The sequence below is a fragment of the Prionailurus bengalensis genome, chromosome B3 (genome assembly GCF_016509475.1).
Source record: "Prionailurus bengalensis isolate Pbe53 chromosome B3, Fcat_Pben_1.1_paternal_pri, whole genome shotgun sequence".
In the NCBI taxonomy this organism is placed as follows: domain Eukaryota; kingdom Metazoa; phylum Chordata; class Mammalia; order Carnivora; family Felidae; genus Prionailurus; species Prionailurus bengalensis.
In genome coordinates, this window is record NC_057355.1 from 69,918,250 (window position 1) to 69,931,871 (window position 13,622).

The 13,622-nt window shown below is 36.6% G+C and overlaps 1 protein-coding gene across 1 annotated transcript in view; it reads right to left on the reverse strand.

Moving 5' to 3' along the window:
• Positions 1 to 13,622, reverse strand: part of KATNBL1 (katanin regulatory subunit B1 like 1) — a 53,612-nt gene that overhangs the window by 18,339 nt on the left and 21,651 nt on the right. The window contains exons 2-3 of the mRNA XM_043555730.1: positions 2,087 to 2,217; positions 1,130 to 1,170 (exon numbers count right to left, since the gene is read on the reverse strand). Coding sequence (XP_043411665.1) covers positions 1,130 to 1,170; positions 2,087 to 2,203 — 158 coding nt within the window. The 5' untranslated portion in view covers positions 2,204 to 2,217. The remainder of the gene's footprint in view (positions 1 to 1,129; positions 1,171 to 2,086; positions 2,218 to 13,622) is intronic.

Here is a 13,622-nt window from a genome sequence, read left to right on the forward strand (position 1 = left end):
CTCGTGGTTCTTGAGTTCGAGCCCTGTGTGGGGCTCTGTGCTGACGGGTCAGAGCCTGGAGCCTGCTTTGGATTCTGTGTCCCCTCTCTCTCTGCCCCTCCCTGACTCGCGCTCTGTCCTCTCACTCTCTCAAAAATAAATAACATTAAAAAAAAAGGTTTTTTTAATGAAATATTACAAAGAAAAATAATAAAATGAAATATTAGTTTGAATTGTGCAAATCTGAAATATATTTTAATGTATTATAAAAAAGAATACTTACTCTGATTAAACTTAAGTATATTTTATTTGTTTAAATAAGATGAAACACAATACAGCAAATCTCACAGTTCTGCATGGTGATTCTCAAACGTTTTGGCCTTGGGATGCCTTCCAATTCTTAAAATTATTGAAGTTTCAAAAGAATGTTTTTATGTGGCCAATATCTACTGATATTTACTGTATCAGACTCTAAAATTGAGAATACTTACTGATTCATTTAAGAAATAATAAGCTTGTCACATGTTAACACAGAGTATTTTGCAAAAGAAAAATCCTATCTTTTCCAAAACAAAACAAAATATAGTAAGAAGAATGGCACTGTTCTTTCTATTTGCTCAAAATCGTTAATATCTGGCCTAACAGAAGACAGTTGGATTCTCATATCCGACTCTGCATTCAGTCTCCAGTGGTATCAAATATGAAAACTACTGTACACTGGTAAGAGTGTAAAAATGAAAACGATGAATTAATGTTATTGTTATGAATATAGTTTTGACTTCACAAATTCCCTGAAAGGGCTTCAGGGAACCCCACTGTTATCGGATCACATTTTGAAAACCAGTAGTTTACTAGAAAGTGCCTTTAGAGAATGAATGCCATTTTCACTACTTTCTGCTGTATGACCCTGAACTAATCACAAATCTTTAGTTTTTCTCATCAACTGTTAGGGGCAATGATACCTCTCTAGTAGGATTGCTGTAAGGATTAGAGATATTACTGATGTGTTTTGCACAGTGACTGGCACAAAGGAGCTGTTTGACAATAGTTACTTGTAACAATAGAAGAGAATAATTAATGTTTTCCCTATTTTCACTATTACCCAGCTTTCAACATTTCTGTTTCCCACAAACTTTAAAGAAGCTCTTACCTATTTATGTAAGCGGCCAACTGTTTTGGAGATTTCTTAACCTGAAAGATAAAAGTAGATATAGTTATTAACAGCATATTAAAGTTCTTTTGTGAAGCTATGTAAACTTTGTGATTGATATCAACAAATCTGAAATCTAATAGTTAAATTTTCCAGATTAAAGTTGTAGTCTCAATCTTTAGTTACAATACTCTATGTAGGTATATTTGACAAAGCAACATACTCATCTCACTATTTTCTAGGTCACTAGTCATATATTATATTTGCATGGTACTTAAAGTACACTGACTTTTAATATCATTTAAAAGAAATTCTATCAGCATGAATGAGCCTTGCAGTGGTGAACCAAAAGCACCTCTGGGATTCCTCTTTAAAATTAAACTACCATATTTAAATGATATCTTATAAAAAATAGCATACTGTCCATAAAGTTTTTACAGCTTTTGGAATATAAACAATTTCATTAATTCTACCTAATTCTGGGAGACTAAGCAAATGGTCACCTTCCTGTTGTTTAAATAGTTTAATCAAAACTATCCATAGACTTAACAGTGTAAACTATCTGATGTACTGAATGACAACGTCTCCCCAGAATTCATGTTGAAATCCTAATGCCCAAAATGAATGATATTAGGAGGTGGGGCCTTTGGGAGGCGATTAGGTCATGAGGTGTCATCCTAATGAATGGGATTAGAGGCCTTGTAAAGGAGACCCCTGAGAGCTCTTTTGCCCCTTCTACCATGTGAAGACAGACAAGATAGACAACTATGAACCAGGAAGTGAGCTCTAACCAGATACCAAATCAGCCAGGGCCTTTGTCTTGGAATTCCCAGTTTCCACAACTGTGAGAAATAACTTTCCACTGTTTATAAGTCATCTCGTCTATGGTATTATGCTATAGCACCATGAACAGATTAAGATACTCTCTCACCCATTTCCTAGAAACCATGCACTTACCTCCTTCATGTTCTTATTAGTAAAATTAGAGATCCTTTTTCTAGGAAGATCAGTGGAATGATCCTCAATATTATTACAAAAGGTTCGTTTTTTAACATTGTGGGCCTCAGTTGCCATAATCTCTTAAATACCTAAACAACAAAACAAAAATAATAAATAGAAAATACAAAAAGCAAAAGAGCCTGATCATTTCCTTAACAGACACATAAAAATACAACACTATGTAAAAGAGGTTTATGAGTAAAGCAGAGGACATGGTTCTAATTTATACACTTTTTAACCTTGAAAAGAGGAAACACAAGGCAGGGCATTCCAGGAAATTAGGCTCTTTCTGTTCTCATTCTTTAGTTGCAGCCAGTAAACAATAATATGGCATATATTTTTTGCCAATGCAACATGTCAATCTCCACATTTGCCCTATCACTAGTCATATATTAAATTTAAATTTATAGGTTATGAAATCAGGTCTATGTAGTAAGTATCAATGACATCCAAATGTATAGATGTCTAGTTTTAGAATCAAAATCAGTGGGTCAAATACAACTATAAGCAGCCAGAGGAATAAAAGTCAAACCATATATATATATATCTGACTTGTTTTATGTCTAATCCTTAAATTTTTCTTTCATTCTTACAGTTAGGTCTCCAGAGCTTTCCTCTCCCTTTGAAAAGCCATTCCACTATTCCTCAGTTCTTCAATTATATCCAAAGAGGGGGAGGAAATAGAGGCTATTACTTCCTATATGTAACAGAATAAATTACTGATTTCCTGACTAGCACCCAGGTTTCACATAAGAAATTTATTTCAGCCCATGACCTGAATACAAGTTCCTCCCTTGTTCCTTTTTTCAACATTTACTGAGCATTCACTATATATGCCAGGCCCTGGAATTAATGTAGATGATGGACCAGAGATGCTGTTCTCAAGGATCACTTGGGAAGCTTTTAGAAAACATATCTTTCTGGGCCTTAATTTCAGACTGTAACTCAGCAGGTCTCTGGAGTGAAGCCCAAAGCAATTATATTTCTAAAAAAGCTCCACAGCATTTCTGATACACCTCTTAGAAGAAAATCTGCCTTAGACAATTTTCCAAAAATACGCACAAACACACAAAAATGTGCAAATAATTTCAGGGTGTTCTATGATCTCCTGCCACTAATCCCTGGGCATCCCTTCTACCTGTCACCTCAGATTAAAAAACCTCTACGATGTGAGGCGCCTGGGTGCCTCAGTTGGCTGAGCGTCCGCCTTCGGCTCAGGTCATGATCTCACAGTTTGTGGTTTTGAGCCCCGCGTCAGGCTCTGTGCTGACGGCTCAGAGCCTGGAGCCTGCTTCGAATTCTGTGTCTCCTCCTCTCTCTGCCCCTCTCCTGCTTGCGCGCTCTCTCTCTCTCTCTCAATAATAAATAAACATTAAAAAAATTTTTTTAAAAACCTCTACGATGAGACTTTTTAAAAAAATAAATAATTGCAGTAACACGATAAACACCCTGACAGGACACTCGTGAGGCAGCAAAGCTTCCCTGAGGAGAGACTTAAAGGATAAATAGCACATTGAAAAAATAGCATGAACAGAACTGAAAGGCATGAAGCAACACGGTTTGTTTGGCAATCTCTTAAGTAGATGCATGTGACTGGAGCTTAGGCTGGAGGTGGGTTGCAGCAGAGTGAAAAATGAGGCTGGAGAGATAGAAGCTAGATCATAAAGGATCTTTCGTACAAGGTAGAGATACTTATTAAAGATAATGGACTAAACATAGGCAATTATTTCTACCCTTCCCTGAAACCCCATTACAATGATAGTAAAGGATTTTTAAAGGCATAAAACTCATAATGACAAAGAGGAGTCGAGTCGATGGCAACAACATTTTGAAAACTGCAAAGCAGTTTTCAGACCTGACAAAGCCAAACCCTAAATCAGCAATGAGTAAAGGTTTAAAGCAGAATCCCCCAAAGGTTTAGGAGTTGGCAATATTGAGGACCTCAAGAAGTGAGGATAAATGCAGGCTTAAGAATAAGTAGAATGATTGAATATCCATTTAAGACACATTTAGATCCCTAGATCCCTTTCCCCATTCCAATGAAAGTCTTACAGTACAGAAAATTTAAAACAGAGTCCCTGGGATAGGAAATACCAAGCAGAAATGAAGGAGAAGAATATATTCTAATAGGGAATCAAGTGAAAGTTTACATACTAAATACTGAGATCTAACGTTTCCACCATTTGCCTCTCGCAGCGAGCCTTATACACTCCAGGAGGAGTGCAGAAAATCCTTCTTTGGGAAACTCTCATCAAGCCCAGAGGAAAACACACATACCTACACACAAAGTCAAAGTCCCCAAAGAACTGTTTTACATCTTGATTATGGTGGTAGTTACCAGCCAAAACTAACAGAACTATGCACTAAAAAGGATGAATTTTTATCTTATGTAAATTATATCAACAAACTCAACTATCAGAAACCCTCAAGAGACAAGAACAAACTGCATACATGAAACACAAATGAGACAGAAAACAAACCAACAAAGAAATTAAAATTTAATTTGGAAATGTAAAATAGGGTAAAATAAGATAGCAAAAAAAAAAGTCAACAAAAAGTTGGAAAAGAAACTTGAGGGTATCTCCTGGAATATAGGAAAAACATAGGTAAGATTGGCTTAGAGGAAGCAACACCCAAATAAATGGAATTTTAGAAAGAGTACAGAGAAGACAAAGAAGAAATCAAAGATACAACTGAAAATTGTACAGAATTGAACAAGGACATGAATTTCCACATTGAAAAACACAATGAGTTCCATCATGGTCCGTGAAAATAGACCTACAAGGCACATAACTGTCACATTTCATGGCACTAGAAAAGCTGAAAACATGAAGCAAGCAAGCAAGCAAACAAACAAACAAACAAACAGTAAACCCTAAAACCCCAATCAGGTCACACATTATCATGACATAAAACAATGCCTTCAAAATTCTTAAGGAACCTAAGATTTATAACTGGCCAAATTACCAATTTAGTATAACAGAGATATCTTCAGACATTCAGAATTCCAAAAAACATTCTTTGCAGTAGCAATCAGAGAAGTGAAAAACAAAAATTAGAAATATAAGAAATGGAAATCCAACAGGAAAGAGGAGAAGGGAATTCCCAGGATGGTTATGAAGGAAGATTCCAGGATGAGTGAAGGCTGTGCACAAGGAGTAGAGGACAACCACTGAAGCAGGAGAGCAGGCTAAGGGAAGACGTTTCTACATAAATGAAATAAAACGTGGTGCTCATGAGAGAAGAGATGGAGGTAACTGAAGGAGAGTCACAAGGCAATGGCACATTTGCCAAGTTAAAAGAATTGTCAACCCAGCATCCTATGTGCAGAGGAAATCCTTCAGGAATGAAGGGGAAACCAAGACATTCTCGGGTAAAAGGAAGTTAAAGAAGAAATCTTAGAACATCAGAAAGACAAAAAGAAAATGGTAAACATGTTTGATGGTTGAAGCAAAAATTATAACACAATCTGATGTGGTTCAAAATACACAGAGAGGAAATATTTAAGATAATTAAACTGTAAGGGGTGCTTGGGTTCCTTAGTCAGTTGGGCGTCCAACTTCAGCTCAGGGCATGATCTCACGGTTTGTGAGTTTGAGCCCTACATCATGCTCTACAGCTGGCAGTGTGGAGCCTGCTTGGGATTCTCTCTTTCTTTCTCTCTGTCCTTCCCCTGCTCTTGCTGTCTCTGTCTCTCTCAATAAATAAACTTAAAAATAAATAAATAAATGGCCTGCTTCAAAAAATAAAGATAAATTCAAAAAAATTTTAGGGGCTCCTGGGTGGCTCAGTCGGTTGAGCGTCTGACTTTGGCTCAGGTCATGATCTCAAGGTTTGTGAGTTCAAGCCCTGCGTCGGGCTCTGTGCTGACAGCTCAGAGCCTGGAGCCTGCTTTGGATTCTGGGTCTCGCTCTCTCTCTGCCCCTCCCCCACTTGTGCTCTGTCTCTCTCTCTATCAAAAACAAATAAATGTAAAAAAACAAACAAAAAAAAAACAAAAAAAATTTTTTTAATCTTAAGAAAGAAAAAAAAAGAAATCTTAAATATGTGTGTACCAAAGAAGACAGTTGAAAAATACATGAAGCAAAAACTGAAAGGGGCTGAAACGAGAAACAGGAAATTCCACGATAATCTTAGAGATTTCAATATCTCCTCCAGATAACTGATGGAACAAACAGACAAATTCAACAAGGCTGTAAGACAAAACCATCAACCAACAGGATAAAATCAACAATGACAAAAAACTCCACCCAACAACAGCAGAACAAGGACATGCCATTTTAACTAATGATGCAAGTTACAACCACAATGACATACTATTTCACAACTATGAGAAGGGCTATAATAAAAATGACATATAATAACAAATGTTGACAAGGATATGGAGAAACTGGAACCCTTACATTATTGTAGGAATGTAAAATGGTATAGTGACTCTGGAAAATAGTTTGGCAGTTTCTTGAAATGTTAAATATGGATTTACCATATGATCCAGCAAATCTACCCCTACATATTTACTCATGAAAAATGAAAGTTTATGTCTACACAAAGACCTGTATGCAAATGTTGATAAAAACATTATTCAGAATAGCTAAAAAATAGAAACAACCCATGGGGCACCTGGGTGGCTAATTTGGTTAAGTGTCTTACTCTTGATTTTGGCTTACATCATGACCTCACAGTTTTTGAGTTTGACCCCACGCCAGGCTCTGTGCTAACACAGCATGGAGCCTGCTTGGGATTCTCTCCCCCTCTCTCTGCTCCTCCCCAGGTTATGCACCCACGCACAGCCTCTCTCTCTCTCTCTCAAAATAAATAAATTTTTAAAAATGTTTTTAAAGACTGGAAACAATCCAAATGTCTACCAACTGGTGAGTGGAAAAACAAAATGTGCTCTGTTGGGAATACTACTCAACAATAAAAATGAAAATAATACATGCTATACAATATGTATGAACATCACAGTTAAGTGAAAGAAGACAAACACAAGAGGTATTATGTAATTTCATTGATATGAAATATCCATAAAAATAAAGAGCACAGACAGAAAGTAGATTAATGGTTGCCTAGGGCTGAGGTAGGAGTGAGAATAACTGCAAATGGACACAATGCTTCTTTGGGAGTGACGGTGACAATGGAATGTTCTAAAAATAGATTGTGGTCAATAACTGTAAAATTCTGCATATACTCAAAATCAGTGAACTCTACATTTAAAACAGGTGCATTTTATGGTATATAAGTTATAGTTCAATAAAGCTTTAACAAGTAAATTATCAAGGGGCGCCTGGGTAGTTCGGTTGCTTAAGCATCCCACTTCAGCTCAGGTCATGATCTTGTGGTTCACGAGTTCAAGCCCCGTGTTGGGCTCTGTGCTGACAGCTCAGAGCTTGGAACCTGCTTCGGATTCTGTGTCTCACCCTCTCTGTCCCTCCCCTGCTCATGCTCTGTCTTTCTCTGTCTCTCAATAATAAATAAACGTTAAAAAAAATTAAAAAAAATACACTATCAAAAGTGTAATTGGTAAAGTTTCGTTACAAAGGATTTTTACACTACAGAGTCCATTTTGCTTTACATCGGATACATTTGCTATTACCCTTCTTGGGCAATAATGTAAGATTATCCTTTCCCCTCCAGAGCATTTCATAGTGCTACTAAAACAGTTTAAAGTGGGGCGGCGCCTGGGTGGCTCAGTCACTTAAGTGTCTGACTTTGGCTCAGGTCATTATCTCACAGTTTGTGAGTTCGAGTCCCGTGTCAGGCTCTGTGCTGACAGCCTGGGATTCTGGGTCTCCCTCTCTCTCTCTGCCCCTCCCCTGCTCATAATCTGCCTCTGTCTTTCAAAAAATAAATGCATGTTAAAAAATTTTTTTCAGATAAAAAGACGGTTTAAAGCAATTGTTGAGGCTCCTGGGTGTTTCCACAGTGCTATTTGCTAATATACAAAAAGAATAGTCTGAAATAAAATTAAGAGTGGATGAAGACCATGATTACAGAAACCAGAAAGGATGATCTTTTAATTCAAAAGGAATAAAATGAAACAAGGCCTAAAGGGAATGAAAGCAAGGGTTAGAAGATACTGAGACTGAAATACTAACTTTACCCATAATTGTTCTGAACATTGGATATGGCGCATATTTTCTTAAATAAAGATAAAACAGTGATTGTTATGGGTATTTTCTTGAGAAGATAGAACAAACTCTGGTAGAAGGAGTTGGAGGGTTGAATTCCCCTCATACAGTAGTTATCTCTTATCGGAAAGATGAAAAGGGATCTATTCATCTACAATGGCTGCCAAATTAAGAGATTAAACAGCTCTATGTGTTCACATACTCCCTACCTACTCACAACGATGAGAAAAACTCATACAGGAATGAAACGTGAGAAAAACTCATCATATAAGAATGAAACACATCTGGACTTTTGACTCTAATAACTTCTTACAGCTCAAGATCAAATTAATTCAAGCTTTCTTTTTACATCAATACACCACAGTATATCAATTACTTACAATGTATTTAACTCTGCAATATCACTAGGCAATTTCATTCCTCTTCTTAAAAAGCAAAGCATGGTTGTGAACAAAGAATTACAATAATTAATATTCTTGGTATCAAGTATTCTCCTCCAATCACTACCACAGACTTCCTCTCACAAAGGGCTTGACTTCAACCCCAAGTCATGAGGTTGAAAACTGTTTATAACCATTATCATATAATAATAAGATACACAAATAAAAAATAAAGAGGTTTTAGAATTTAAAGCTTCAGCCTAACTTTTTTTTTTTTTTTTTTAAACCCAGGAGATCAAGTAACCCAAAGACGCTAGGCTAGTGACAGAGTGTAGGGCATAAAATCCATGCCATTCCACATCTTTATTTTCATTAACTGAATGCAACGCATTCCTAACCACATGAGAGTCAACACTTTCAATCTTGAACAGGCAAACAAGGCAATAAAATGATAGTACTAATTCTTCTGAGGAGCCAAGAGAGAGACAAATGAACATAAACCAAAACGGAGTCTTACTTCCCATCCTTTCCTTACCCTCTAAGGGTAAGCTTTTCTTCTCTCTTCTAAGCCCCACCAGGGGATTTACAGGGCTCAAAGAAAACTCACAGGTTTCTTAATAAGACAGCAGCCACACATAAAAATAAACGGGAAGGATGAACATGGGCTTTTTTCTTCAAAATTTCAACGAAGGGGAGAGGAATAGAAGGTAAAGATGAGATTTTTCTGGTACAATCTTAAGGACCTGGGGATATAGATTCCCTCCACCTAAATTCAGCTACCGGGCACTCAATAACTGCTTTGGTATCTGCAGCACAAACATTTAAAAATGAAATTTGGATCAGGTTTAAAAACAAGGTGATAAAAAGGGAATTGATAATGCTAAGGTTGATCCAAATGGGATCAGGGTCTACAACGGAATATTAAAAACACTACTTTCAAAGAATGTTTTGTGAGTGGAAGAAGGTTAAAAAAATAATGGCATTGGGGTGCCTGGGTGGCTCAGTCAGTTCAGTGTCCAACTTCGGCCCAGTTTGTAACCTTGCGTTTCATGAGTTTGAGCCCCATATCAGGCTCTGTGCTGAGAGGTTAGGGAGCGTAGCCTGCTTCAGATTCTGTCTCCCTCTCTCTGCCACTCCCCAACTCAAGCTCTCTCTCTCTCAAAAATAAATAAAAACATTAAAAAAATTGATGAAAAAAAGACAAAAAAGGAATGGCATTACAAAAAGCAGGTTAAAAAAAATAAACATGTAGTGTAATCCCGGTTTTTTTTTTTAATTTATCTTATTTATTTTTTTGTAGTTTCATTTTTTATTTTAAAAAATTTACATCCAAATTAGTTAGGATACAGTGCAACAATGATTTCAGAAGTATATTCCTTAGTGCCCCTTACCCATCTAATCCACCCCCCCTCCCACAGCCCCTCCAGTAACCCGCAGTTTGTTCTCCACATTTATGAGTCTCTTCTGTTTTGTCCCCCTCCCTGTTTTTATATTATTTTTACTTCTCTTCCCTTATGTTCATGTGTTTTGTCTCTTAAAGTCCTCATATGAGTGAAGTCATATGATTTTTGTCTTTCTCTGACTAATTTTGCTTAGCATAATACCCTCCAGTTCCATCCACGTAGTTGCAAATGGCAAGATTTCATTCTTTTTGATTGCCGAGTAATACTCCATTGTATATATATACCACATCTTCTTTATCCTTTGTCCTTTATCCTTCTTCATCCATTGATGGACATTTGGGCGGTTTCCATATTTTGGCTATTGTTGATAGTGTTGCTATAAACATGGGGGTGCACGTGTCCCTTGGAAACAGCATACCTGTATCCCTTGGATAAATACCTAGTAGTGGAATTACTGGGTCTAGGGTAGTTCTATTTTTAGTTTTTTGAGGAACCTCCATCCTGTTTTCCAGAGCGGCTGCACCATCTTGCATTCTCATAATCCTGGTTTTTCAAAAGCTGTGTGTGTGTGTGTGTGTGTGTGTGTGTGAGTGTGTGTGTGTTTAAATGATCAATGTATTCATAAGAACTCTACAAAACCACCAACAAAAGTTACTTATTGCTAGTGAAATTACAGGTGATTTTCCCCCTTCATTTACAGGGTTCTCTACTTTCTTCAAGGAACATGAATTATTTCATAATTTGAATATTTTAACTTAATGAGGTCACTGTCTTATAAAAGCAGCTTAATTGTACAACTCCCTTATAGTAAAAGAGTGAAAAAGGTATAAATACCAAAACAGAGAGGTAACATTTCATCGGAAAGAACTGTTTTAACTTCTCCAAAATTAGGGCAATGCTATCTAATTTTCTCAGTTCTTGCTTTCTCACCTCATTTGGGACTTAGCTTCCCCCCCTCCCCACCCCCCATATCTTCAGTTTCTCCCTTTGAACTGATTCCTCCCCTTCTGCTTTCAAACATGCTCAGGTTTCCTCTATCAACTCCTATACCCTTTCTCTATTTCTCTTTCCTGCCAAATTTCTACAATGAGTGCTTTTTAGTTTCCATTTTCTCTTTAACCCTTTATAACCTTGATTTTGTCCTCTCATTTGAAAAAAATTACATCTTCAAAGTCACTTGAAGCTTATAAGGGAGCCTTTTATAACACTGACGATGCTCATATCAAGGTCAGCCCAGCCAAGTCTAAAGACTTCTGTTCATTCTTCCTCACCATTTAGCTTCTTCATCCCTTCACTGTACCCCCAATACACACACACACACACACACACACACACAATTTTTCTATGCATAGGACAAAGCACTACAGTACCTTGACTCTCTTTGCTCCCTTACTAACCCTTTTGGTTCCTTTTCCTTCAACAATTCTTTTATCTCTACACTAAAATTGGAAAGAAAAAAAAAAAAGAAAAAAACCATGTTTTCACGGCTTCAGCTATTTCTCTAAACCCAGTCTCTCCTTTAACTCCTATTTATTTGTCTTCCTGATCTGGCATTGATTGGTCCACGTCAACACATCTAAAACAAACCTCTTCAGTCTCTTCCAATGTCAAACCAACTAACTGCCCTGCCTAGCTACCACATGCCTAGCTGGCATCAAACTTCTCCCAAATAAAAACCTAGGATTTATTTTGATTCTCTCTCCTTTCTTCTAACGGATTACTAAGTCTTCTTGAATCTTTCTTCAAAATATTTCATGGATCCATTCTGACCTTACTTTGTCCACTGTCAGCCCTATCACTTCAAGCCTAAATTACTATAACAATTATTTGACTTTCCTGTCACCCTCCCTTCCTGGTCCCTGCAAAACATTCTTTACAACCTACAGTGTTCATGGCAAAATCCCCATATCTCCAGTAATTTCTTACTGTTTACTACAGGATTTCCTGAATTATGTTTAGAGTATCCACATAGATTTAATAGATGTTTTACTCTGTTCACATAAGTCTGGATAAGCTGCATATTAAATTATTTCTGGGAATTATTTAAATACATTAACAAGGCTCTGAGAAGCCTGTATAATCTTATTTCACTCCGCTTCCCAAACTTGGCCACCATCCTACTTTTTAAAATGTTGATACATATAAAATTTGAAAGATGCAGATGTTCCAAGGAACATAATTTGTGGAATTGATTTACTACACCCAAAACTAAACTATTTATCTAAATGTTGAAGACTTTCATAATTGGGTACCATATTATTAAAGATTAATAATTTCTTTTTAACTAGAAAGAGAAAAGAGCAAAATGCTACCCACTTTTTTTTTTTTTTTTTAATATGGTGGGAATGGAGGTTTTTGTTGAGGGACAGAAGTTCCATTGCAATGGTGTTAATCAAATAACAATATCATTAAAAAATAATAGGTAGCCTTTAGTACAAACTTACCATATGCTACCCATAGGCATTGCAGATATCATATTATGCCCTTTTAATAGATGATGAAACTGAGGCACAAGAAGATTACATAATTTGTCCAAAGTCAAACAGCAAAAAAATGGTAAGAGTTGGGACTGGAATTGAGGTCTTCTGCCACCACTGCCTCCATTCTTAACTAACACACTGTACTGCACCTCAAGTAACAGGAGAGATTAATGGTGAATATGTAGATAAGACAATGCAGGTTTTATCACTTTCTAGCTCATGATTTTTGGCAGGTCATTTATTCTATTCTGAATCTGTTTTTTCAAATGCAAAATGGGGATGCTGTTGAGATCAAAATGATATTACATGTAAGTAATTACTGCTATTATCACAATAGTTCTAAAAAATATAAATATATACAATTCTGGTATTTTGGAAGGCAAATCTGACAACACTGCAGAGCAAGTAAACTATGATCATATCATATCAACCATATAATTTATCAACCAAACCAGGACATATTTGAGAAGGAAAGGAAATACTATTAAAAATTATGCTGGGTCTTTCATCCATTTTGAATTTATTTTTGTGTATGGTATAAAAAGTAGAAAAAAGTAGAAAAAGTTTCATTTTTCTGCATGTCACCGTCCAGTTTTCCAGCACCATTTGCTAAAGAGACTGCCTTTTTTCCACTGGATACTCTTTCCTGCTTCATCGAAGATTAGTTGGCTGGTGGGTCCATTTCTGGGTTCTCTATTTTATTCCAATGATCTATGTGTCTATTTTTGTGCCAATGCCATACTGTCTTGATGATTACAGCTTTGTAATACAGTTTAAAGTCCGCAATTGTGATGCCTCCAGCTTTGGTTTTCTTTTTCAACATTACTTTGGCTATGTGAGGTCTTTTCTCGTTCCATACAAATTTCAGGATTGTTTGTTCTAGCTCTGTGAAGAATGCTGGATGACCCAGCAATTGCACTACAAAGAATATATCCAAAGGATACAAAAATGCTGATTTGACGGGGCATATGCACCCCAATGTTTATAGCAGCACTATCAACAATAGCCACATTATGAAAAGAGCCCAAATGTCCATCGACTGATGAATGGACAAAGAGGTGTGGTATATACATACAATGGAATACTAGTCAGTGATGAAAAAG